This window comes from Xyrauchen texanus, chromosome 48, assembly GCF_025860055.1.
Source record: "Xyrauchen texanus isolate HMW12.3.18 chromosome 48, RBS_HiC_50CHRs, whole genome shotgun sequence".
In the NCBI taxonomy this organism is placed as follows: domain Eukaryota; kingdom Metazoa; phylum Chordata; class Actinopteri; order Cypriniformes; family Catostomidae; genus Xyrauchen; species Xyrauchen texanus.
The window spans coordinates 24,639,246-24,666,827 of record NC_068323.1 but is presented as its reverse complement, the minus strand read 5'-3'; the positions used below and the strand labels follow the sequence as shown (position 1 = coordinate 24,666,827).

The 27,582-nt window shown below is 37.0% G+C and overlaps 1 protein-coding gene across 1 annotated transcript; it reads right to left on the bottom strand.

The window, feature by feature from the left end:
• Positions 1-72: 72 nt before the first annotated feature.
• On the bottom strand, positions 73-27,582 carry pex6 (peroxisomal biogenesis factor 6). Its single transcript, XM_052122401.1, has 17 exons — positions 26,377-27,582; positions 24,676-24,845; positions 24,508-24,591; positions 24,293-24,398; positions 24,041-24,177; positions 20,204-20,315; positions 18,962-19,164; positions 17,329-17,515; positions 14,701-14,777; positions 14,465-14,597; positions 14,113-14,318; positions 11,490-11,551; positions 11,238-11,346; positions 9,066-9,182; positions 4,354-4,431; positions 4,127-4,266; positions 73-2,372 (listed from the first exon to the last, which is right to left on the bottom strand). The coding sequence occupies exons 1-17, from the start codon at positions 27,580-27,582 to the stop codon at positions 2,236-2,238; spliced, it is 3,264 nt and encodes a 1,087-aa protein (XP_051978361.1). The 3' UTR covers positions 73-2,235.

The following is a 27,582-nucleotide window of genomic DNA, read 5'->3' as shown; positions in this document are numbered from 1 at the left end:
AAAAAAAAAAAAAAGAAGAAAATATTATTATAAAAAACACTTAAGAATTTATTTTTCATTTCAAACATTTATTGAAGACATCATTTGACAGTATTCATGTTAATAATTTATTGGTTTATACTGGAGATGTCTACAGAGTAATAACTAACATTTTAATAAAGAAATACATTTTGCATTAATTGTTAATGTGAATCTCATGAAACCTGTTAAGGTCCTGGTCATATTTTATTTCAATATTGAAAGAAAAAACTAAGAAATTATATTTTCCATAAAGAAAATTAAGCCTATTTTTAGGACCATTAGCATTTTTCTATAACAAAGTAACAGTAAAGTTTTACAGTAAAATTACTGTAATACAATTACTGTTTTTAAACAGTAAAAAGCAGTACAACAAATTCAACTGACATATAAATGCTTTAAAATGTATATTACATAATGGTAATATTATTTTTTTCTTTTTGCACTACGGTAAAAATAATTTTGGAATGTGTTTGTTATGAAAATTATGTTACAATGCAAAGAACAAAAAAACAATATTGTAGAAAATAGGCATCACTTTATATGTAATTTAATATTTATTCACGGCAAAATCTAAATAAAACCGTATTATTCAAATTATATATTTATAAAGAAAACGAAGCCCATATGTCAATTACAGTAATGTTTTACAGTAAAAGTACTGTAATACAATGATTGTTTTTAAGGTAGTACTACAGATACCACCGTGAGGCAAAAATATATTAAAATTTAAATAATATACACATTTCTTAATTTAATAATTTATTTATTGCATTGCGGTAATGACAATTAGATTTCTTTTGCATTACAGTACTGGGTGTTTTGGGGGAAATGTGTTTCATTTACATGAAATTTATGTTACATTAAAGAAAAACATCTAAACAGACTTAAAAATAGGTTTCATTTTCTTTATATTCTTTCAATTTTGGGGTGAAATATGCACCAGACGTGTTGTCATGAGTCATCTTTTAGCACTTGCCCAGCCTGAACTGACTCACAAAACCTCCAGCAACAAGCTGCAGCACAATGAGTCACAAAATATATGCTTGCACAGTTTGAAATTGTACTAAATGATCTTCTATTCAATTAATATAGTCTTTTATGTTCATATCGTCTTTTACCTTTAGTTACTCTGTCAAAGCAGACACACAGATTTGTTTGAAGAATCACATAGATCATTTTTATCTTCTTCTCAATGAATTCATTGAATAAACAAGGTAACACTTTATATAAAGTCGTTCCATTTGCCCTTTGTTACACATTCATATTAACAAGATGATGAGGAAGATTAAGTACTTCTATACATTTATAAAATCATAAAATAAAACATTTATAAAAATTTAACTTTTGCCATTTCATAAAAAAACCCCGAAATGGTTAATCATTTACCTTTTTCAGTATATACAGATATGATCAAAATTACCTGTCCAAATCAAATCACTTATTTAAGCCTGACAATTCAACATTTGCATAGCAAATTAATAGTAAATTAAATATCTAAAACTAACCACTTAATATAAAGTGTGACCAATTGTATGTTCAGATCAGAATGTCTATTGTGTATGAATATTTTCACTTTGCATTGTAATAAGCCCTTCATCAAGCACCTCTGAACACAGACAGTTGTGGTAATAACAGTGCTAGTTAGAAACTCTCTCTAAGCAGGAAGTTAATGAACATTAGATTTGCCAATTTTCAACCAGTGCGATTCAAAGTCAAGCATAAATGCTGAAACCCATTAAGGAAGAAATGCATAGAAATCCTACGGCATCAGAAAGTAAACATGGACAGGTTAGACGTCAAATATATTTACTTTTTTTACTAGTTCTTCAAAAAGATTCTTAGTTCTAAGAAAGCTTTTTTTTGTGAGAACAGTGTATTAGTGTCCTAACCAGATGCAATGTGACAAGTTTTCAATGATTTTATTCAACAAATGTATCTGTCAAGGCTAAAAGTGAAATTATGTGTCCTGTTATTGGATATAACTTTAAACAGATAAGATTATGGATTGGCCCCATTCACTTCCATTGTAAATACCGCTTTTTTGCATAAACGAGGGAAGAGTCGAAATAATTTTTTGTTGTAATGGACATCATGCCACAAATGCTGTTAATCAGGCCTTTAACATGGAAGAGGAAGTTTTTTCTGGTTAGGACAGCTGATTTACACGCAACACGCAATCACAGAGTGTTTTGGCTGCAGCTGGTGGTTCTTGAGTTATTTTGATGTGAATTTCTGCTGGATGAGTTTATATGCGTAGAGTTGCTGTTCAGAGACGGATGGCTGAAGGACTGACAGAGCCTGCCTGAAGTCTTCTGAACACAAAGTGAGAGCGCTGACCTCTGAATCCACACCTGCAGGAGAGAAAGAGAAGACAAAATGAAGGGAAGACCGAATGACAGTTGAAATGTTGTTAAGATAATGAGAAAGAGCCAGAGAGACAAATGAATAAAGAACAGAAAGAGTTAGGATAGAAACATACTCTACGCAAGTACGCAGCCGCACTTTCAAGCTCCTACTTTGTCTAGCGTTGAAATGGTTTCGTTGTTTGCAGGTAACCTAGTTTTACTACAGTGCTATGAGAGTTTCCTCACTGAAACCCTCCTCCACCTCAGCATCACCTGTTTAAATTCAGGAGGATTGTATGTAGAGTATGTCTACTTGTGCAGCAGCTGCGGCATGTCTTAGATGCTTTACACAGCATGAATAAGGATATTCTTAGCTACTCACTTCTCATATTCATTATAAAACTTTACATTTACTGTAATTCAGAGAGTCTTGAACTGATGAGACCAACAAGATTCTGCTCAAACTGATGCTCCACCATGTCAGTAAAGAAAACTGACTTTAAAAAACAGCAGTTTACGCTAATGTACGCTACAAACGCTGAGAATGCACCATGCACACCACCATTGCTTTGTAAATTGCACGCTGACGAATTTCGGAAAACAACGACGCATGAGATCAAGCTTGCGTTTCGTCTGTGTTTATATACTTATGGAGAGTATGTTTCAAACTGTAGAGAGTGTGGGAATATGCCCGATGGCACACATGGGTTTCATGCATAAAATGTAATGCGTTCATTTCTATCCTGTTTAATAACATCTTCAACTTCTCATATTATAACAAATAAAGATCTCAGCTTTATCATTTTTAACTGCAGACACACTGTTTTGATATCAGTTTATACTGTCTGTATATATATATATATATTGCTAAATATTTGCACTGAAGTACATGTTTCAGTGGATATTAATGAAATTAGCTGATTTTATCTAAAGAAAAAAAAAAAAACATTCCGATAGACTTAATTTAACTCCCCTTTAAAGTGAACTGTACTGAAGGTGAACAATCGGAAGATGCTATCATTTTTAAGTATGATTACTTTTTCATGCATATTTTGTTTTGGGGTCATTTTTTGTAAAACTTGCATAATTGCAACACTGGGCATTTAGGGTGGCAAAATTCCAGCACTCCTTTTTAAAAGTAAAGCACAAGTTTTGAATTCACAACACAATTCAACACAAAAGTATTTGAAAAATAATTTATTGCAAGCAACAATGGTCAAATCAGTTAAGAATTTGACTATTTATAACTAATGAGGACTATTGATGTTATATTTGCTGGTATAATCAAATTAATAAAAGAAAATGCCCACACCTATGTACAGTATAGTAGTATTTTTACATTGTAATTCTGCTACGCTGACTCTCTGTGAGCGAAGTTCAATCTGCAAATGAAAACTAAAGATTTAAATGGAATGTTTAGCCACATCAAGGTGTTTTGCTCTGAGTTTGGTTCTTTTAAAGAGGACTTAAATGTAAAAAGTGTCAGCTCTTAAATGAAACCTTGTGATAGTGCAGCCATAATATTAATACTGTCAGACAGTCAAACACTCTTATGCTCTTGTGCACTGAAGAGAAGATGATTGTGGACTTTTCCTCTGACATTTACCATTTAGTTTGACATGTTTAGTCACTACTGCATTACATAACTTGCCATATCTCTGAAGATATTGATTCAACATCTACAGAGGCAGTTCATCCTTTAAATGTTTATTTTCCTTTGGGGATTCACACTATATGCATTGTGATTAAGTATAACAGACCTTCATTGATGCGTAAGATCTTCCTCTTGATTGCACACATCATGGCATCTGAGCAGAGCGCGTACAGATCGGCTCCCGTCAGCTGTGGCGGGCAGCACTCCACAACCTCTGACAAATTCACACTGGGATCCACTTTAAACCTGCAACCACCAGCACACTACAGAGTCAATACCAATGACACAATGGACCTTTGAGAAAGATTTGAAACTTACGATGTAAACACTCACTTGCGTAATATTGCCTTGAGCACCTGGAGCTGTGACTCCCTGTCTTCATTGACACCAACATACACCAATTTATCAAATCTGGAAAAGAAAAACATTGCAAATCGATAACAAGAAAATAGAATTGTTGAATATATAAAGGGTTTAACCCTCCTATTCTGTAAAAGAAGGGCAGCTTTCCTGTTCTCTGTCATTTCTGATTGGAAACAGTACAGGAGTAACTTGTCAAATTTTGTAGAAATTGTCACATTTTTTCCTCCCTTAAGTATAAATAATACAATTCTGCACTTCTTTTGGGATTTTATGATTTTATATCTTATTTACATATGAATTTCTTGATTTCACCTTTTATTTACATTTGCAAATAAGTACATTTATATCACTTCAAAACAGTAAAAACCTTCACTTTAAAGGTTACTTTAAACATGAAGAAAACATTAGAATGTATCATGTATTGGGGCAGATTACTGCATCTGGTGATAAAAGAAATGTTATGTCATGTTATGACAATAATAGCCAGTAGATGGCAGCCACCTACTGTGCAGTACTTCAAAATTGTATCACAAGTTATGCATTTGGATATTCATTTAGACATGACTACTATTTGTTAATTAAACTATTATATTATTAAGTTTAGCATTTTTTTTATTTTATTTTACTGTTCTGAAGTGTCGATTTTTGCAGTAATATCACATTATGCTTACAGTCAAACCTGACCTGGTGCTACAAAGGGAAGACAATAATCATTTAGTGATCAATCATTACAATTACAAAACTTTACAATTTAATCAAGTAAATTAACAAGATTGTCAAGATATGTGTGTGTATGTTTTGCACTACATGTTTTAGAGCCTTACCTCTTTATTTCTATGTGTGTTTGTTCTGAATTGTGTCTGATTCATATATAGTTTTAGATTTTTTTTTAAATATATTTTTTTCATCTTTCCTATTCATTTACTATGGTCGGTCAATTTTGACAACAAATAGCAAGGGTGTCACTTTTTTATATACAGTTGAAGTCAGAAGTTTACATACAATTAGGTTGAAGTCATTAAAACTCATTTTTTAATCACTCCACAGATTTAATATTAGCAAACTATAGTTTTGGCAAGTCGTTTAGGACATCTACTTTGTGTATGGTATGAGTATTTTTTCCAATAATTGTTTACAGACAGATTGTTACACTTTTAATTGACTAATCACAATTCCAGTGGGTCAGAAGTTGGAATTCCAGAAAATTATGTCAAACCTTTAAACAATTATCTTCTGATAGGAGGTGTACTGAATTGGAGGTTTTCCTGTGGATGTATTTTAAGGTCTACCTTCAATCTCAGTGCCTCTTTGCTTGACATCATGAGAAAATCAATATAAATAAGCCAAGATCTCAGAAATAAAATTGTGGACCACCACAAGTATGGCTTTTTCCTGTTCAATAAATATGTTTAAATAAAATAAAATGACTTGTGTTTTATGAGTCTCTGATCTAAATTCAAAGTCAAGTCTCAAGAAAAAGATTTTGTGACTTAAGTGCGACTTTGGTACGGGGACAATGGTTGACGTTTTGAAGCATATGGGGACTACAGACAGGGAGAGGGACAGGTTGAAAATGTCCATAAAAACACCAGCCAGTTGGTTTGCGCATGCTCTGATGAAGCTCTGATACCCGGAATGGTGTCTGGACCCACGGCTTTACGGATGTTCACCCATTGGAAGGATCGGGTTACATCCGCAAAAGAGATGGAGAGTGAACCAACTTCTGTAGTGTCAGCCGCGAGTGCTCTCTCCACGAGGGCGGTGTTATTGTCCTCGAAACGAGCATAAAATGTATTAAGCCGGGAGAGAGGCAGCGGTGTTCTTGGTGGAGTTTTTACTCCCTTTGTAGTCCGTGATGATGTTAATTCCCTGCCACATACTTCTAGAGTTGGTGGTGTTGAACTGTCCTTCAATTTTGTGTCTGTACTGGGGTTTGGCTGCTCTGATAGAGTTACGGAGGGCATAACTGGCTTGTTTGTGCTCTTCCGCCTTTCCGGATTTAAAAGCGGAGGTCTGTGCATTAAGTGCCGCGCAAACATTGCCGTTAACCCATGGTTTCTAGTTGGGGTAGATCCATATTGTTTTGGTCGGAACACCGTCCTCTACACACTTACTGATGAAACACGTTACGCTATCAGCGTAAACCTGGACGTAGTCGTCAGAGGAGGACTGGAACATCTCCCAGTCCGCGTGATCAAAACAGTCTTGTAGCGCAGAGTCTGATTGGTCCGACCAGCACTGGATCGTTCTGAGGGTGGGTGCTTCCTGTTTCAGTTTCTGCCTGTAAGCGGGTAGAACGGAAGAGTGGTCTGATTTGCCAAATGGTGGGCGGGGGAGGGATTTGTTGCCATCCTGGAAAGGAGAATAGCAATGGTCCAAACCCTGTGTTGGTGGTATTTTGGTGTGATTTTTAAAAAAATTGGCTTTGTTAAAGTCCCCAGTAACAATGAACGCGGCCTCAGGGTGCGCGGTTTCCTGCTCACTTATGCTCCCATACGGTTCCTTGAGTACCCGGTCTGTGTCGGCTTGTGGGGGGATGTACACAGCTGTGATAATGACCGCTGTGAATTCCCTCGGTAGCCAGAATCAGGAGAGCAGAAAGACTTGATAAAATGTACGTTCCTCTGATCACACCATGATTTGTTGATCATAAAACATACACCATCACCTCTGCTTTTACCTGAGAGGTCTTTCGCTCTGTCCGCTTGGTGCATAGGAGAACCCAGCGGGTTCGATGGCCGAGTCTGGAATCTCCGCACACATCCAGGTTTCTGTAAGGCAGATAACGCAGCAATCCCTCATCTCTCGTTGGAAAGAGATCCGCGCTCTCAGCTCGCAGAGCTTGATGTCTGAGAGACTGAACATTTGCCAGTAGTATACTGGGTAGCATGGATCGATTTGCGCAATGTCTTACTCTGATGAATACGCCGGCTATTTTTCCCCTTTTCCTTCTGCGTTTCCGCGGCTGGGCAGCCCAGACAAAGTGCTCAGCTGGCGTGTTTGTAAACAGCGGGTCGGCATTGAGGAATATGAAGTCCGGTTTTCAGTGTGTAATTGCCAATGTCCAAAAGCGTTTGTCTGTCATATACAATAAGGCAGACAACATCCAAGACAAAAAAACAAAAAACTGTAAACAAAACAAACAATAAACTGCAGTGTTGTGTCTGAGCTCGCAACGCAGCAGCCATACTCTACGCCATCTTGAGTCCTGACTCCAACACCTTATCCTTGAGTAATCATACTAAACTGCTATTTTGGAAATAGAAAATCACTTGCCATTATATCAAACACAGTTGAAAGATATTTGGTTCATTAAATGAAGCTTAACATTGTCTTTGTGTTTGTTTTTGAGTTGCCACAGTATGCAATAAACTGGCATGTCATTAGATCAATATTAGGTAAAGAATGGCAAAAAAGAAACAACTTTCTCTAGAAACCCATCAGTCAATCATTGTTTTGAGGGATGAAGGCTATACAATGCTTGATATCACCAAAAAATTGAAGATGTCATACAAAGGTGTACACTACAGTCTTCAAAGACAAAGGACAACTGGCTCTAACAAGAACAGAAAGAGATGTGGAAGACCAGATGTACAACTAAACAAGAGGATAAATACATCAGAGACTCTAGTTTGAGAAATAGACGCCTCACATGTCCTCAGCTGACAGCTTCATTGAATTCTACCTGCTCAACACCAGTTTCATGTACAGTAAAGAGAAGACTCAGGGGTGCAGGACTTATGGGAAGAATGGCAAAGAAAAAGACACTTTTGAAACAGAAAAACAAAAAGAAAAGGTTCGAGTGGACAAAGAAACACAAGACATTGGACAACAGATAATTGGAAAAGAGTGTTATGGATCTTAACCCCATTGAGCTTTTATATGATCAGATAGACTGTAAGGTGCGTGAGAAGTGCTCGACAAGACAGACACATCTACGTCAAGTGCTACGGGAAGTGTGAAATGTCACCTGAGTATCTGGACAAACTCACAGCTAGAATGTCAAGGATCTGCAAAATTGTCATTGATGCACATGGAGGATTTTTTGATGAGAACCCTTTTGAAGTTCAGAATTTTTTTTTTCAAATTGTAATAGTAATTTTTCATGTTATTAATTTTCTGACTATAGAGTGAGATCAGTTGAATGCCACTTTAGTGAATAAAAGTACTAATTTCTTTCCATAAGAGCAAAAACTGTACATTATTGTACATTACAAACTTTTGGCTGCCAGTGTAAATATTTCAAAGTTCATAATGAGGACGGTCACAAGGCAAGACAATATACACATTCTACTTGAAATTGCTAAAAGAACAAAACACAATTTAAATACAATTTTGTATTTATGGACAAAATCTGTTTTTGCTGCTCTCTAGCCAAATTATATATATACATTTACATTTATGCATTTGGCAGACACTTTTGTCAAAAGTGACTTACAGAGCCCTTATTACAGGGACAATCCCCCCGGAGCAACCTGGAGTTAAGTGCCTTGCTCAAGGACACAATGGTGGTGGCTGTGGGGGATCAAACCAGCGACCTTCTGATTACCAGATTACCAGTTATGTGCTTTAGACCACTACACTACCACCACTCCATACAATAAGAGAAAATAAAACTTACTGTGAAAACTAACCTTTTTCACAGAAAAACAAAGTTGTGTCAAATGGCCACTTCTGTTTACCTGCCGGGTCTGAGCAGTGATTGGTCCAGCAGATCTGGACGATTAGTTGCTCCGATAATGAACACCTCTCCTGATGAGTGAAGACCATCAAGTTCTGCTAACAGCTGCGACACAACCCTAATGATACCAATGACAAAGCAGCAAAGTAATGCTCTGGAAACAAGCAAGTGGCAACCCAACACAGTACCAACATCATTATAACAAATATATACAGTGGATATAAAAAGTCTACACACCCCTGTTAAAACTGAAGGTTTTTGTAATGTAAAAAATGAAACAAAGATAAATCATACAAGAATTTTTGCACATATAACGTACAAATTACAACCTATGCAATGCCACTAAAAAACGAATTGATACATTTCAGAGAATAACCTAACTGCATAAGTGTGCACATCCCTGAACTAATACATAGTTGAAGCACCCTTTGATTTTATTACAGCACTCAGTCTGTTTGGATAACAGTCTATTAGCTTGGCATGTCTTGACTTGGGAATATTTTCCCACTCTTATTGCAAACATTTTCCAGATCTGTCAAATTATGAGGGCATCACCTGTGTCCCCCAGGTCCCCCACAGATTTTCTATAGTATTCAGGTCTGGGCTCTGGCAGGGCCATTCCAAAACATGAATCTTTTATTCCTGAAGCCATTTTTTTAAAGCCAACTTTTGTTGATTTGGATATGTTTCTTTGGATCATTGTCATGCTGAAAGGTGAAAGATCTCCTCATTTTCAGCTTTCTAGCAGATGCCAGATGTTTCTGTGACAAAATTGACTGGTACTTGTAGCTATTCATGATTCATGTTCATGCCACCACCATGCTTCACCGTGGGGGTGGTGTTCTTCTGCTGATGTGCTGTGTTGTTTTTGCGCCAAACATACCTTTTACAATTTTGGGCAAAAATTTCAATCTTGGTCTCATCAGACCATAACACATTTTTTCACATGGTTTTGGGAGACTGGATATAGGTTTTTGCCGGGTTTGGATGGTTTTATTTTTTTCGTCAGAAAAGGCTTTGTCTTGCCACCCTGCCCAATTGCCCAGAGAGATGAAGAATACGGGTGATGGTTATCACAAGTGGGGAGCAACCAGTACTTGCCAGAAAGAGCTGCAGCTCCTTTAATATTGCTGTAGACCTTTTGACAGCCTGCCTGAACAGTTTTCTCTTTGTCTTCTCATCAATTTTGGAGGGACGTCCAGTTCTTGATAATGTCACTGTTGTACCATACTTTCTCCACTTGTTGATGACAGTCTTCACTGTGTTCCATGGTATATCTAATGCCATGGACATGTTGTTGTAGCCCTCACCTGAGCCATACCTTTCAACAGTGAGATTCCATTGATGCTTTGGAAACTCTTTGTGGCCCATGACTCTTGTAGTAGCATGCAACCAAGAGGATGTCAGAAAAATCCAACAAGAACAGCTGAGATTTATTGGAGAGAATCCGAGTCACTTTAGGTGAAGACAGGTGTGTACTGTTTCACATGAGCTTGATGATTGGTTGATTCTGAACAGCCAAATACTCAATTATATAAGGATGTGCATTTTTATTTATTTTTCTCTGAAATGTGTCACTTTGGTTTTCAGTGGCATTGCATAGGTTGTAATTTTACATTAAAGGTGCAAAAAAGCTGATATGATTTATATTTGTTTATTTTTTACATCATAAAGTGTGTAGATTTTTATATCCACTGTAGTTGTAAATCCTGAATACATACGAATAAATCTGAAAATATACTTGTAAATCAGAATATATAGTTATAAATCCAGAATATATTTTCATAAATCCTGAGTTTATAGTTGTAAATCAGTTTTATTTCTCAAAACAGCTCCGAAACGATCTGTTGAGCACTCACAAGATATCTAATGACAGTGGTTCTCAAATGGTTCTTCTTACAGATTTGACATCAGTCATCAAGTGGTGACCCAAAATTGTACCAAGTTAATATATTATAAAAGTACAAAAACAACAACATGTAATTATATTCAAAAGTTGAAATGTTAGGAATACTTTTGTTCCTCCTGCTGTCTTTGATCAGAACAAACGTGTGACCCACCGCAGCTCTGGTGGACAGATGAGTCCAGAACACTTGAATATTACCATAGTTCACCTCACAGGGCACATAAACGTGTATATGGTGCTGTGTAAGCAGGTTTTGTGATGTCTGACCTGTCCATGACCCCTCCCGAGTCTCCACTGTGTCCTCTGTTAGGAGCTAAAGAGTCCAGCTCATCAAAGAAGATGATGCAGGGAGCGGCACTTCTGGCCTTACTGAACACTGAGCACAAGAACACAGATTACACACAGAACAAACTCATTCACTCGACCAGTGACCTGGACATGTGTAAATAACCTTTTGTTACAAACAACAGCTCAAATGAACTTCTAAATTGAGGCGGTAGTTTAATTTCTTTGCCGTACCCTCTCGAATGTTCTCTTCACTCTGACCAACGTACATGTTGATGAGTTCAGGTCCTTTCACACTAAACAGCAGACACACACATTAAACATTATTACTGACCTAATACTGTATATATGTAAATACTATATCTGTCAAATATAAAAAACAATCTATGACACAAAAGCTTATGTATAATTGGTTGATGTTGTTTTTTTCTTTTGTTGTTGTTGTACGTAAAGAACTGTTATTCCAGATAGAAGTGAAACTGTTGATAAAGATGATATCTTATTGCTTATATATTATGTTATAGTTATAAATCTCAAAATGTAATTGGAAATCTGAATAGATAGTTAGAAACTTGAATGTGTACACTGGTGACCAAAAGTTTGGAATATTGTACAGATTTTGCTCTTATGGAAAGAAATTGGTACTTTTATTCACCAAAGTGGCATTCAACTGAACACAATGTATAGTCAGGACATTAATAATGTGAAAAATTACTATTACAATTTGATAAAAATGTCCAGAACTTCTTAAACTACTTCAAAGAATTCTCATTAAAAAAATCCTCCATGTGCATCAATGACAGCTTTGCAGATCCTTGACATTCCAGCTGTGAGTTTGTCCAGATACTCAGGTGACATTTCACCCCACACTTCCTGTAGCACTTGCCATAGATGTGTCCGTCTTGTCGGGCACTTCTCACGCACCTTACAGTCTATCTGATCATATAAAAGCTCAATGAGATTAAGATCCATAACACTCTTTTCCAATTATCTGTTGTCCAATGACTGTGTTTCTTTGTCCACTCGAACCTTTTCTTTTTGTTTTTCTGTTTCAAAAGTGGCTTTTCTTTGCAATTCTTCCCATAAGTCCTGCACCCCTGAGTGTTCTCTTTACTGTTGTACATGAAACTGGTGTTGAGCAGGTAGAATTCAATGAAGCTGTCAGCTGAGGACATGTGAGGTGTCTATTTCTCAAACTAGAGACTCTGATGTACTTATCCTCTTGTTTAGTTGTACATCTGGTCTTCCACATCTCTTTCTGTCCTTGTTAGAGACAGTTTTCTTTGTCTTTGAAGACTGTAGTATACACCTTAGTATGAAATCTTCAGTTTTTTGGCAATTTCAACATTTACATTTACATTTATGCATTTGGCAGACGCTTTTATCCAAAGCGACTTACAGTGCACTTATTACAGGGACAATCCCCCCGGAGCAACCTGGAGTTAAGTGTCTTACTCAAGGACACAGTGGTGGTGGCTGTGGGGCTCAAACCAGCGAACTCCTGATTACCAGTTTACCAGTTATGTGCATTAGACCACTACACCACCACTCCATATTTCAAGCATTGTATAGTCATTTTTGACCTAATATTGACCTTAAGACATGTCAGTCTATTGAATAGTGTTGCAACTCAAAAACAAACACAAAGAGAAAGTTAAGCTTCATTTAATGAGCCAAATATCTTTCAACTGTGTTTGATATAATGGTAAATTATTTTCTAGTACTAAATGATCAGTTTAACATGATTACTCAAGGATAAGGTGTTGGAGTGATGCTGCTGTCTAGATTTGATCAAAAATGACAAATAGTGATGGTGTTGTTTTTTACATCAGTAATGTCCTGAATATACATTATGATCAGTTGAATGCCACATTCCTTCCGAAACAGCAAAATCTGTACATTATATCAAACTTTTGGTGTAGTTGTACATTTTACATTTTTAAAACTGAATATAGTTATAAATCCTGAAAATATACTTACGATATAAATCTGAATATATTTAGTCTGAATATGTAGTTGTAAATCTGAATATACAGTATAGCTATATATGCTAAATATATAGTCATAAATCATTATAAATCTGATTATATACTTGTAAATTTGAATATTTAGTTATAAATCCTGACTATATAGTTGTAAATGCAAATATATATCTATTAATCCTGGATGATTGTAAATCTTAATTTATACTTGTCAACCCAAATATGTAGTTATAAATCTGAATACATAAGTGCAGTCCTATACATATATACTTATAGATCCTGACTATACAGTTATAAATCCTGAAGCTATAGTTGTAAATCTGAGTATGTTAACATATATTCTGAATACATAAATGTAACTGAATATATAACTACACAGTAGATGCTCAGGCATGTTGAAAGACACAATACATTTCCATATTTCATTATACTGATTACAGTAGGCCAGTTTTATTTGAGGCAGTGTTTTTGTTTTGATGACTTGCCACAATACATAACATATACTGTACATCCAAACGCAAATGTCATTAATCGCATACGTTAAAACGTTCATTCTGACAGGACTAATTCTTATCTTTTGTCTATCGCACTATTTTAGTTCCCTTGTTCCATTTGAGGAGAAATACAACATATCCGTTACATCTTAACAATGGGTTGCATTTTACATTTACAATTGAATGACCCGAATACATTTAACTTTTGCAAAGGTACGCAAAATACCTGCAAAAACACTTTTAGGAGACTGCAAACGTTTTGCATCAGTCTCTAGTTTTGGTGTGAAAAAACTATCTTCTACGAATCCAAGGGCAACTAGTTAGTGAACTAAAATCTTACTAAAACCAGACAGATTACATGAAACTAAGTGATGTAGGCACCTGAGGAAGGTCATGGAACATTCTGTGGCTACAGCTTTAGCCAGCAGAGTTTTTCCAGTGCCGGGCGGTCCGTACAGCAGCAGTCCTGAGCGCCGCAGTCCCAGAGACAGCAGCTCTGGATGATCCAGAGGAAGCTGAATCGTGTCCAGAATTTCCTTCTTCACCTGCTGCAGTCCACCGACGTCCTGCCACCTTACAGACGGGATCTGACAGGCGAGAAAGACGACAAACTCTGACCTTCACATACAACTCTCTAATGCATGGGATTCTGCTGGAGTACTTACTGCCAAGCTGAACATTCAGAGATGTTTACACATAAATCTGTAGTTCATTAAAGGAAGAGTTCACCTACCTTTGGAGCTCCAATGGCCTGTGAATGTGCCTCCTGTAGGACATCCAGTGCCGTGCTAAAGTCCTCCGACAGGACGCTCACCCCAGACACACACAGATCCTGCTCTTCCTGCTGACTAGCCCCACTGGGAAAACTACACCCGAAAACAATGCAGCAGCTTATGACCCATTCCAAAGAAATAGTCAGAAATATCTGCTTGTGGCATTCTGACAGGCCGCAGTGGCGTAAGGACTTACTACAGCTTCAGAAGTCTCCTATGAGCAGCTTTTCCCGCGTTGGTTAGAAGCGCACAAATATCACCTAAAACAAAACCCTACAGAAATGAAACATGAATTCAATAGCTGCATATTTAACTGTTATGTTTAAAGTCAACATGAAACGACATTTGAAAATTATTTTAATTCCGTAAACTGATTATTCTTTGGTGAAATAGGATTTATAGGAGGTGGGACTTGATTTTTATCCAGAAATGTATATTCCGCTTGGTTTTATGCTTTTATGCTGGTGATCTTATTTCGGTGATTATTTTGTGCTGTAACATAGTCATATCTGATCGCTGTGCTTAAAGGGACAGTTCACCCAAAAATTTAAATTCTTTCATCATTTACTCACCCTCATGCTATCCCAGATGTGTGTAACTTTCTTTCTTCTGCAGAACACAAATTAATATTTTTAGAAGAACATCTCAGCTCTATTGGACCATACAATGCAAGTGAATGGGTGCCAACATTTTGAAGCTCCAAAAAGCACATTTAATCATCATAAAAGTAATCCATATGACTCCAGTGGTTTAATCCATGTCTTCTGAAGTGATATGATGAGGAACAGATCAATATTTATGTCCATATCTACTATAAAACTCTACTTTCAAATTCTTCTTCATTGTGTTGTTTAGCAATTCACATTCTTTTGTACAAATGTGTACCGTAATTTCCGGACTATAAGCCGCAACTTTTTTCCCACGCTTTGAACCTCGCGGCTAAAACAACGACGTGGCTAATATATGGATTTTTCCCGCTTTCAAATTTTATTTAAAAAAAAAAACAAAAAAAAATTCTGTGACGTGCTCAGTTTTTTGGCGGCATGAAGGCGAACGGGTTAAGGTCAAACAACTTTTTTGTTTACTGTTTAGATTAAATCGAGCACGCTCAAACTTCCCATCATTCTGATTACGGCAGTCATTTTGTCACCCTCAAGACACGGAGAAATGCATATGATGCAGCTTTCAAGTTGAAGGCGATTGATCTGGCTGTTGGAAAAGAAAATAAAGCTGCTGCACGGGAGACGTTGGAAACAGCAGCGTGAGGAATTCTCAGTGCAAAAAGACAACTAAAGCTGAGGCTATTCAACTCCGACACCGAAGGAGATGACTTCAGTGGTTTCGGTGCACAGGAGGAGGAAGATAGTGACCAATGACTTTCTTGCTAGGCTACTGTTTACTGCAAATGTTTTATTTTTGTTACAAGCCGTGTGTGGCAGCGGGGGCGTGGTCAAGCGCCCGTCCGGGAGAGAAAAGCGGTAAGGGCGCTTACACTTGAGCTAAATTATGTCTAACACCTGTGTCTAATTTCAGTAAGCGTGGGGAGAGCGGCATAAAAAGGCAGCAGAGAGAGTGAGTGAGTGAGTGAGTGACAGACACATGTCAGTCTAGTGTTGCGCATAGAAGACCAAGAATTGAGAAACTTTATAAAATTGATTGTAAACATTGCTGTGGCCATTAAAAGCCTTACCTAGAATGTCAAGTGCCCTGCTTCACGTGTCCTTCTTGGGAAAACTGTCACACTGGGTTTTCAGCACTTGATGTAAGCGCCCTTACCTACTTTTCTCTCCCGGTCGGGCGCTTGACCACGCCCCCGCTGCCACACCGTGTTTCAGTAAAAGCCTATTTATTTTTGTTACAAGCCGTGTTTCGTTAAAGCCTGTGTAAAGTTCATTTGTTTCAATGGACCGGTAGGCACCTGCGGCTTATAGACAGGTGCGGCTTATTTATGTTCAAAATAATACTTTTTTTTAAATTCAGTGGGTGCGGCTTATATTCAGGTGCGCTCAATAGTCCGGAAATTACGGTAAGTGAAACAGGTAAAATTTATAGTAAAAATATTTATCTTTTTCTCACCCACACCTATAATATCACTTCGAAAGACATGGATTAAAACACTAGAGTCTTATGGATTACTTTTATTCTGCCTTTATGTACTTTTGGAGCTTCAAAGATCTGGTCACCATTCACTTGCATTGTATGGACCAACAGAGCTGAGATATTCTTCTAAAAATCTCCATTCAAGTTCTGCCGAAGAAAGAAAGTTACACACATCTGGGATGGCATGAGGGTGAGGAAATAATGAGATATAGGTGACATATCCTGCTAAAGTCAACGTTATTTGTAACCCATTTTACAAAAAATGTGTAAGTGAAACAGGACATTCAAATGTAGGGCGGGACTTGATTTAATCCATCAACAATTGATTGGATGTTGAAAAGCAGTTTTTATACTGGGTTCTCATACTATTCGACCAATGCATTTTATTCTTTCTTTCTATTCTTTTTATTTTAAGTCATCTTACAGAGACCGCAATTTCTAGCAAATTAATAATCATCCACATTAAAATTCCCTTATAATTCTATGATTGTCACGACCAGGGCCTGAAAAATATGAGGGCTTGGTGGTGAAGTCAGCCAAAAATAAAAGTCGTTTCGGAGGCGGGGCCAATTTTGATGCACGATTTTGACGTTCAATTGCACAGATGAATCTTGCAGATCAGGATCATGTACTGTATTAAGTTAACGGGATGAATTTTGATTTCATGTTGACTATAATGCAGAGATATATGCAGATATATGATATAATCAGTCAGTAGTCTCACAGCGGTTTGTTTGGCTATCTTGCACAGGTTGACGTCTTTTCCTAGCGGCAGCTCTTCACTGAGACTGGACAACATCACCCGCCGCTGTTCCTCTGACAGACTCTCTAGCGCAACCTGATGCACAAACGCTGCCATCACATCTGAGGAGAGCTCTCGCGGACTGCTCACAGACCCAATCACAACCACACTGCAGAAAGAGACAAAGATTTATAAAGGCTGGGAGATGCATACCGGCTGAAACTATAACACAGTAGATATTGTTTCTATCGCTTTTGTACAACGTCAGACTGCCTGCCCATAGTCCGTTGGCAAGAGAGGGCTGAAATCACCAGTTCCAATCTGATTGGCTGACTTTGATTTTTTTAAGACTTTGTTAAGATCCTGAGTTTTCCAGGCCTGGAAATGACAATTTTAAAATGCCATGATATTTCAAGTTTTTTCACATTGGAAACCCTGTACCAAGAAAAAGGTCAAAAAGATCTTCATGTAAGACTACACGAAAATGAGAAATTGAACAAAGAAATGTGTGATAAAGGTCTGATTCAGAATCAAAAGTACAAGCTTATCATGTTTGACAAGACATCTGTGTTTGGATTTTTAAAAAAATGATGCTAAGCAAATAGAAAATAAACAAAAATAATAATAAAATAGTATTTTAATGATTATATATTTATCTTTGAGAATACTAGATTCTTTAAATATAAAAGGCCTAAATTGAAAATAGAAAGATAAAAATAGTATTTTTAATTGTCAGTTTTAAATCTTTGATAAATGTATTTAATTCCAATGAAAAAAGGCAATGAAATAAATAACAAATATTTAAAAACATAAAAAACTAAATTCTTTAAATTTAATAAGTCTACCTTAAAAATAGAAAGACAAAAATGGTTTTTAATTATTACTTATTTATCTTTGATAAATATGTTTTGTTGCAATGATACATAACTGTTAAATCTAAATAATGAAATACATATATTTAAAAAATTTAAAATTATTTCCATTTAAGAGGCCTTTGTTAAAAATAGAAAGATAAATAAAATAATAATTATTTATGTTTGAAAAAAAACCATAACTTTAACATCTAAGTAATGAAATAAAAAAATAATTTAAAAAAAATTTACATTTAAAAAGCCTACTTTAAAAATAAAATATAGTATTTGTTTATTATTATTTATATATGATCAATTCAAGTTGTTGCACTGAAACATGATTTTCTCTAAATAATCTAAATAATGAAATAAAAAAATATAAAAAAATTAATTGATTTAAATTTGATTGTATTATTATTGATTTATCTTTGATAAATTAGTTTTGTTGCAATTAAACATGACAATAAATGAAATAAAAACAAAAAGTCAAATCTAAAATTCTTAAAATTTTATAGGCCTACCTTTTCCATACAAATGTGTATATCAGTGAAATATATAATTAATGAGCAAACAATTTTTACAATATTGCAATATAATTTAGCTTATTTTGACCCTCCCTAGTAAGGGGTGTTTTTTCTGTATACAGTACATAATGCAGTACTGTATTCTTGGGTCAGTTTTTACCTGTATGTTCATATGAACAGAATTATATGTACAGTCAACAGCAGGTAATCCAGCAGGTGTTTGGCTTGTGGGCATCTCACCTGGCATGAGCAGCGGTTATGAGCTGGCAGAGGGTAAAAATGACCCTGGAGTCCATCTCGCTGCCGTCACGTGGTTGGCCGAGCAACTGGAGGTTTCTTAGCAATAGCATGCACGGGTGATGGAGCTCCGCCCTCTCAAACGCAGACTTCATCTTAACCTCACATGCAGCTGCAGTGTCTGCGCAGAGCATGACACAGTCCACCTGCGCAAACAAGAGCCACATCCCACCCCAAAAACACAGTTATTTACTCGCCCTGACTTCCAAACCTGTGACTTTTATTCCAGTGGGAAACACAGTTTAAAAAGTTATTCAGTAGTCTTTTCAACATATAATGAAAGTGAAATGAGTGACTTTAAAAAGGACAAAAACAAACACAATAAAACCACAGAAAAAGTCATCTGAAGCATTTATGAGCTGAGCTATTGCACCCAAATCAAATTCATCGACTACAGTGCTGGCTGGACGTCAATATTAAACCATATTGGATTTTATATAATCCTTCATTAATTAGTTCTCAGCCATGAACTAAACCGACATGCTCTGAGGTGAATCACAACATTACAAAATCTGATTTGAAAATCAGACAAAAAGTTAAAGGTACAAGACTCTGTACATAACGTCTTTAATGAGGGAATGAACTACAATCCCATGAAGCATTGCGAATGATGTAATCAAATTAAAAACAATGTAAAAATAACAAACTATCCATTTTAAGTTGTTGACTGTAACTATATCAATACTGTATATTTAAAATTTATTGCAAAATATTCAGATATACACTACTCAATTGTGGCTGCAGAGCTCTTTTGGCGCACTTTGTTTGGCATGATTCTTTGATTGGTGGACCATTTATCTGCAGGATTATGGGTAGTGTAGTTCTTTACTAGAAATTCCACTATTTTTATTAAACATAATTGAAATAACACAGACTAATGCCTTCAGCAGAACCATACACAACTGATTTACAACCTCTGAGCTCATGATAGGTCTGTTTTTAAAGGTTTATAGGTTATCATTAAAGATCAATTCACCTATGGAGAATATGTAAACATTCGCTTATCAGCTTCCATTTCAGTGCTTTCTTAAAAGGAACCTGCTAATGCAGACAGCAAGGTGGTTCACTAGGTTTGGGAGCAAAGCTTAAAAAATATTCTTTGATGCTGATAACTGGGGAAAAGTGTTGTACAAAGCTCAAGGAAAAGCCATAGATGTCTCCTTGGACTGGACAGATGACAAATACCTTGATCAGGTGCAGATGTAGTCTTCTGCTGGCGGCTCTTACCACGGTAACTTTACCACTGCCGCTGGAACCCCTCAGAAGAACAGAACAGCCTCTGTTTAATGTAGCAGAGCTGAGGGCAGAAGAACACACACAGTATCAAACAAGACTTCATTTCACTTAAAGCTGAAGTGTGCTATTTCTGCACCACTAGTGTCACCGAATGGAATATTACACACGTCACCTTTAATACGCAGTTCAAATAGAAAATCATTCAAATAGTTAAACCATTAAACAAATCTGAGGAGAGGAAAATAAGCAATATTTTTAAAAAGAATCTAGTTTAAAACACACACGTCAAGTTCATAAAAATGTAATCTTTGTGTCCACGTTGGTTTCATACATTATTGAAAGAATTTATAAATAAAAACATAATTACTTTTAAAAATGTCATGTGTTGTAACCATCAAGTTAACAATATTAAAATACTTTTCATAAACGAGTGTAAACAAATGAATGATTAATTTACCAAAAAACTAAACTAAACTTATTTTTCCTGTGAAATAACTTAATTTTTCTTAACCCACTGGCAAATATTTCTTTCTTGTTTTAAGCATAAAACTCACAAAATGTAGTTCTTCTTTGAAAACAATACAAAATATCAAGTGCCATTTTGCTTGATCAGAAAATGTATCTTGTTGTTTAGAATTTTACTGGGAAAAAAGACAAAAATGCTAATTAATATATATATATATATATTTTTTTTAGTGTATCTACATGTTGGTCACACTTCCTGACTGAGTTGGAAGTATTTTAAAACATAATAGTTTCTGCTTTTTTTAAATAAATAAATAATTAAAAGATTATTCAGCACTACTCATGCTAAATTGAATTAAAAATTTTTTAAAGAATTTCAGCTTTTAAAGAGATTTTGATTCATGTAACTTTTTTTACTGTCTCCAGATTGTGAATATTCCGGGTTCAAAAGTTAAGCTAAATCGACAGCATTTTTGCCATAATGTTGATTACCACAAAAACATATTTTGGCTCGTTCGTCCTTTTCTTTAAAAAAAAAAAAAGGATAAGTTCAATAAGATATGTTCCAATAATTCTCTGCAGTTTTTACAATTTGTTGCAGGGCCTTGCGATCTGTAGCATTGCAGCTGTCAAACCAGACAGTGATGAATGAGGTTATGATGCTCCCAATGGTTCCTCTGCAGAACATGGTGAGGATGAATGGGGGGGAGGTTCGCCCTTCTCAGGCGAACCTCTCTTCGCCCTTCTCTTCACGCTGCTGTGCTTTCTTGGCCAGTGAGGTGATACTGAGGGACCAAGTGAGATCGTCTGTGATCTGCAGACCCAGAAACTTGGTGCTGCTGACTGAATCTACAGGGGACCCATTGATGTGCAATGGGTGGTGGGTGGTGCGGGACTTCCTGAAATCAATGATTATCTCTTTTGCTTTGTAAACATTCAGAGACAGGTTGTTGTTCTTACACCAGTCCACTAGAAGCTTTGATTCATTGTTGCTGATAATGGCCTACCACCGTGGTGTCATCTGCAAACTTGATGATGTGGTTTGTACTGTTTTTGGCAGTACAGTCATGAGTCATCAGGGTGAACAACGGTGGGCTGACCATGCAGCCTTGCAGGGCTCCGGTGCTCAGTGTGATAGTGTCGGACCAGTTGTTGCCCATCCAGAGGCCTCTCAGACATGAAGTCCAGGATCCAGTTACAGAGCGAGGTGCTGATGTTGAGTGATCTCAGTTTCTCTATGAGCCTTTGAGGAATGACTGTGTTGAATGCTGAACTAAAGTCTATGTACAGCATTCTAACATGTGTGTCCTTCTCCAGATGGGACAACGACAGATGAAGAACAAGGGATATGGCGTCATCAGTAGAGCGCTTTGGTCGGTATGCAAACTGGAGAAGTGGGCAGCGAAGACTTGATATGACTCATGACTAGTCTCTCTAAGAAGTTCATAATGATTGGTGTGAGTGCCATGGGCCAGTAGTCATTGAGGCAGGCCACAGTGGACTTTTTTGGTACTGGTTTGCTGGTAGTGGCCTGGCTAAGAGAATTGTTAAAGATTACTTAAAGCCAGGTGGTCTGAACATTCTCCGAGCACGTGACCAGGTATGTTGTCAGGTTCGGCAGTTTTCCGTTGATTGACTCTGATGAGTGTCCTTCTCACATTAGCTGTGTAAAGGCAGAGTAACTAATCCTCGGGAGGAGGTGTAGATTTCCACACAGGTGTAGTATTCAGTGCTTTAAACCATGCGTAGAAGTTGTTGAGCACATCTCAACAATGGCAGGGATGCATCACTGTCATAGGTTTGAAGAGTAGTCCTGTAGTCAGTAATGGCCTGGATGCCCTACCACATACACCGAGTGTCTCTGTTATCTTGAAAATATCCATGGATTTTCTATGCGTGTGTGCGTTGAGCAGACTTGATGGTACAAGTTTGACCTTGCAATGCTAAAGGCTGCCTTGTCACCTGACCGGAAAACAATGTCATGTGTTTTGAGTAGTGCACGGACTTCTGCATTCATCCACAGTTTGTTGTTGGGCAGTATGTTCATGAGTTTGGAAACAGTAACATCATCTATGCACTTACATACATAGCCAGACACAGATGCTGCATACCCTTCCAAGTTGATGGTTTCCTCCTCCGTAGATGCCTCTCTAAACATGTTCCAATCTGTGCACTCAAAGCAGTCCTGTAGTGCTGAGATGACTCCCACAGGCCACACTCTGATCTTTTTTGGAACCGGTTTGGCATGTTTCAGTAATGGTCTGTATGCATGGATTAGAATAACAGAGATGTGGTCGGAAGAGCCCAGGTGGGGGTGGGGAGCTGCTCTGTATGCATCGCTGAAATTTGTGTAGACTAAATCCAAAGTGTTTTCCCCTTCGGTTGCAGTTTACATACTGGTGGAAGTTTGGAAATACAGACTTTTGGTCCGTGTGGTTAAAATCGCCAGCAATAAAAACAAAGCTGTCTGGATGTGAAGTTTGGAGATTGCTAATTGTTCCATAAAGGACTCACATCCTTTGAGTGTGGTGGAATGTAAACAGTAGTGAATTCCCTCGGTAAATAGAAGGGGTGGCACTTAACTAGCAAAGAGCAGTGTCTAGAAATGATTGTGGCAATCTCACACCATTTTCTGTTTATGCAAACACTCAGTCTTCCTCTCTGAGCCTTACCAGTCGCTGTAGCTTCCTTGTCTGCACGGAATGAGTTCAGTCCATCCAGTCTATTGGGTTTAGCTCTTAACCTAGCTTGGATTCTGTTTCTCCATCTGGATCTGTTTCCCCCCAGAAAATCTGTATGGGGGGGAACAGTATCTGACGGTAACATTCTCCGCTGTTAAACCATTGCATTGTAAATGCGTTCCCCCATGCACAAACCTAAGCCAAACCCTTCCCTACCCAAACCCAATTGTACCCTACCTATCCTAACCCCATACCCTATTGGGCTTCTGATGGGGAACCCAATTCGATACAACACTGGCCCTCTTCACCCACTTCTGCTTCCTATTTCATGTTTTATGTCATTCATAAAACATCCATGCATTCCTGGAAGCTGAATTGTCAATACAGTACACGATATACTATCAATCATGCTAAAATACACAATATAATAACACCTTTTTGTATTTTTTATTATGTAGTAACAGAGACAGTTTAGCAGAGACGGAGCACTAGTATTAAATAAATGAATGGGAGAAATTGGAACGCCCAGCGGCCATCAGATGAAGAAAAGGAATTCCAGTCTTTCAGGTAAAACGGTCAATAATGTTTTAGATAGACACAATTTGTTATACTAGTAAATCAAATGTACTGTAATTGGCACCTTTCACAGAGGTGTGGTTGCATGATCGTAATGAGTTGTTCCACAGTGCTGGAGAGACCAGGAGGAGAGACACTGGTCCAGAAGGACTGACCCTTCTGCTGCACAGAGCAGGGAGACAGGCTGTGGGTAGAGCCTCCCTGTGGACAACCAATCACAGCTTGAAAAATTCTGTATATTTGAAAATTGTGATAAGACAGAGTAGATTCTGATTGGACTAGAGCTGATATCGAAGTGAATGTCGTTCTTTCTCACCATGTACAGCGAGGTGTGACTCGAATCAGCCAGATATGAAGAAATCTCTTCCTCCTCTTCAGAAAAACCAGACACCTGCTTGACTTTGAAATACAGCACAGGCCACCTAACACAACACATGACCATGACGCACAAGACAAAATGTGTTAAGTGTATGATGTTTGATTTTCAAAGATCTTTAAAAGAACTACTTAAGAACAAAAAAAAAGCTGAACCTGAGGATTCCTTCTGAGTTGTTCTCAACAAGATCAGGATGTCCTTCTGATGGGATTCCCAATATATTCCCCTGCTGAACAAGCCTAGAAACACACGAAACATTATGAGGAAGAGCAGGGAAAAGAGTGAGGAAGAGATGATATATGATTGAAAGGATCTGTGTGAACCTGGGTGTGCTGAAGTGCTTGTAGAGGATGCTGTCGAAGGGACCATGGGCGTTGTAGTCCGGCGATATGACGGCTTCAATGTGCAGCTCTTTAGCAAACGGCGGGACTGCGGAGCGACATGCACTCGCAGACAGCTGTGACTCCACATCTGACAACACCTTATTCCACCTCTGATTGAATTGAGTTAGAAAGAGATGATCATCATAAAGATGTATGAGATCATGAAAAACAGAAATCTTAGTTTAAAACCAATTTACCGAAGTTTTAAGAAAAGTGATCTTTGTATTCGTTGATTTTTGAAAAGCTTTTACACAATTTTCAACAAAAGACATCAAACATCAAAAATGTTTTCAAAACTATTTTTCAAGGTAAAAAGTATTTTGAACAAACTTCAGGGAGTTTTTTAATCATGAACATTAAGAGGTTTTCTTGGGGGTTTAACATTTGACAACCTGAACTAACATTGCAGTGTCAAAAAAGGTAAAATTGATATAATTTCCTTCTTTGTGTTTTTTTTTTTTCTATCACAAAATTAAAAAAATTGCTTCCTGCCTGTTGGTTGCACCATCCTTTTTGACAACAAAACTATCAAATTTAATTGAAAACCTTGACATATTTACACACACACACACACATATATATGTAAATAAATTGGAAAAATATGATCTACATTTGATTCGGTTGCACCACCTTGACATTTTCACCAAACACAACCAAAAAAAGTCTAAATTAATTAAAAAAATATGGAAATGTTTTAAGAAATATCTATATTTAAATGTGTTGCATAACTTTCACATTTTTTACCACAAAAAAAAATCTAAATAAATTGGAAAAATATTACAATATTTTGGAAAATATCTACATTTGATTTGGTTGCACCTCCGTGACATTTTTAATTTAAATTGTTTTTAAATGAATTGAAGAATATAAAAATATTTTGAAAATATGAAAAACATTTAAATTTGATTTGGTTGCACCAACTTGACATTTAAAAAAAAAAACATAAATGTAAAAATATTTTGAAAAATATCTACATTTGATTTGGTTGCACCACACTGACATTTTAAATGCAATTTTTTTAATGAATTGAAAAATGAAATTAAAAGTATTTACTTTTGATTTGTTTGAACCACCTTGATATTTTCACTCACTCACTCACACACACACACACAAACAGCTAAATGAATTCGAAAAATATTTAAATGTTTAGAAAATTATCTAAATTAATTTGGTTGCAAAACGTTGACATTTTTGACTACAAAAAAAAAATCTAAATAAATATTTTGAAAAATATCTCCATTTGATTTTGTTGCACTACCTTGACATTTTTAACTGCATATGTTTTGTTTTATTAATTGAAAAATATGAAAGATATCAAAAGTTGATTTGGTTGCACCACCATTACATTTTTTAACCACAAAAATATCTAAATGCATGAAAATACTTGGAAAATATATAAAAAAAAAAATCTAATTAATTTGGTTGACATCTTTGACTACAAAAATATTTAAATGAATTGGGAAAAAAATTAAATATATATATATATGAGCGAGAGAGAGAGAGAGAGAGAGAAATATGAAAAATCTCAATGGTGTACATGTTCATCATAGAATTGGCGTATTCATTATCTTTATGAAGAAATTTACTGCTCAGGACCCTTTCACTAAATCAACTGAATGAAGATCAATCTGAAGTCATCACCTTGATTTTAATGGCCTTATTTCCAACAGGTACTGCCATCCCACCGGACAGATTAAACCACTGAACAGGTGAAATGAAGCCCACATTATCATTTACATCCATCTCTGAGAGTCTAACTGCATCAAACGCCTTGATTGAAACAAGATGAGCACGCCCTCTTCTCTTATAAGGGATTTTACAGGTGTTTTCTGCTTCTCCCAGTTCAGGACTCAAAGCAAAGTGTGTCTTCGAAGATTTCTTTGCCTTTTCTGACGGAACAGATGCAATAACCCATTCCCCATTAAACACGCCCAGCTTCAATAACAAACTCTTATGCACAAATATTGTGCTGTCAGTGTCTAAACCATCATTCTGGTCCAGTCTGGACAGAATTCCACCTGGTTTATGGAGATCTGAGACATCCGTGACCCGGACATCAAGTCTGCACTCCAGAGCCTGTAAGAAAGTACTGAAGTCTGAGCTGCCCAATAGTTTACTGTTCAAAAACGAGCTTCCTGAGCTCAAACTGTTTGCATACTGCGCAAAATCAGAAACAAACAGAGATGAAGCAGCGAGTCTGGTTTGGTTGATGATGCTGATCTGGTCCATAGCATCATTAAAGCTCAAGTCTCTGCAGTCTGACACCACCACACAGGTGTCCACCGTGATCCTGCCCTGGCTGACAGGTGTGCACTCCAGCACCATCATATCTGACAGGTACTGCTGCACCTGTGAGGCGTCTTCACCCAGTAAATGATGGTAAGGGATGAGTAAGGCATCGCCCTGTCTCGCCAGCAGTGTCTGACCATGACAGGACGCCAGGATGAGCAGAGCATTGGAGAACTTCTCTGAAGAAGCCCATTTAAAGCTTGGTTTGGTCCGAGCACCGATCACAATCTTCTTCAAAGGCAGCAGGGACTGTGGACGGACCGTTCCTTGCGAGTTGTCCTTCAGATCGTAGTGTTTGAGAAACGATCTGCTCACACAGACAGTGAGACACATGTGATTGTTTACATTCGTCTCTTCCTCCGGAGTCACGTGGGCGCACACCAAAAAGCCCAGTTTGAAAGATGACTGATGGTCCGTCGATGAAAATAACAACGCGTGTGTTGGTCCAGTGCAGTCTGGAAATGTTTGAGTGAGTTGTGATTTGTTGATGAGTACGTGAAGAGGGTGAATTTGAGATGGAAACTGATCCAGACACTGAAGGTTCATGGGAGCCGCCAT

Bases quoted from the DNA above. Each gene is read 5' to 3' on its own strand.
- pex6 (XM_052122401.1), bottom strand. From the start codon at position 27,582: ATGGCGGCTCCCATGAACCTTCAGTGTCTGGATCAGTTTCCATCTCAA. The intron at 14,598-14,700 runs GTAAGTCCTTAC...TTTCGGGTGTAG, and splicing joins AGGAGACTTCTGAAGCTGTA to TTTTCCCAGTGGGGCTAGTC. The intron at 4,267-4,353 runs GTGAGTGTTTAC...TGGTGGTTGCAG, and splicing joins CTCAAGGCAATATTACGCAA to GTTTAAAGTGGATCCCAGTG.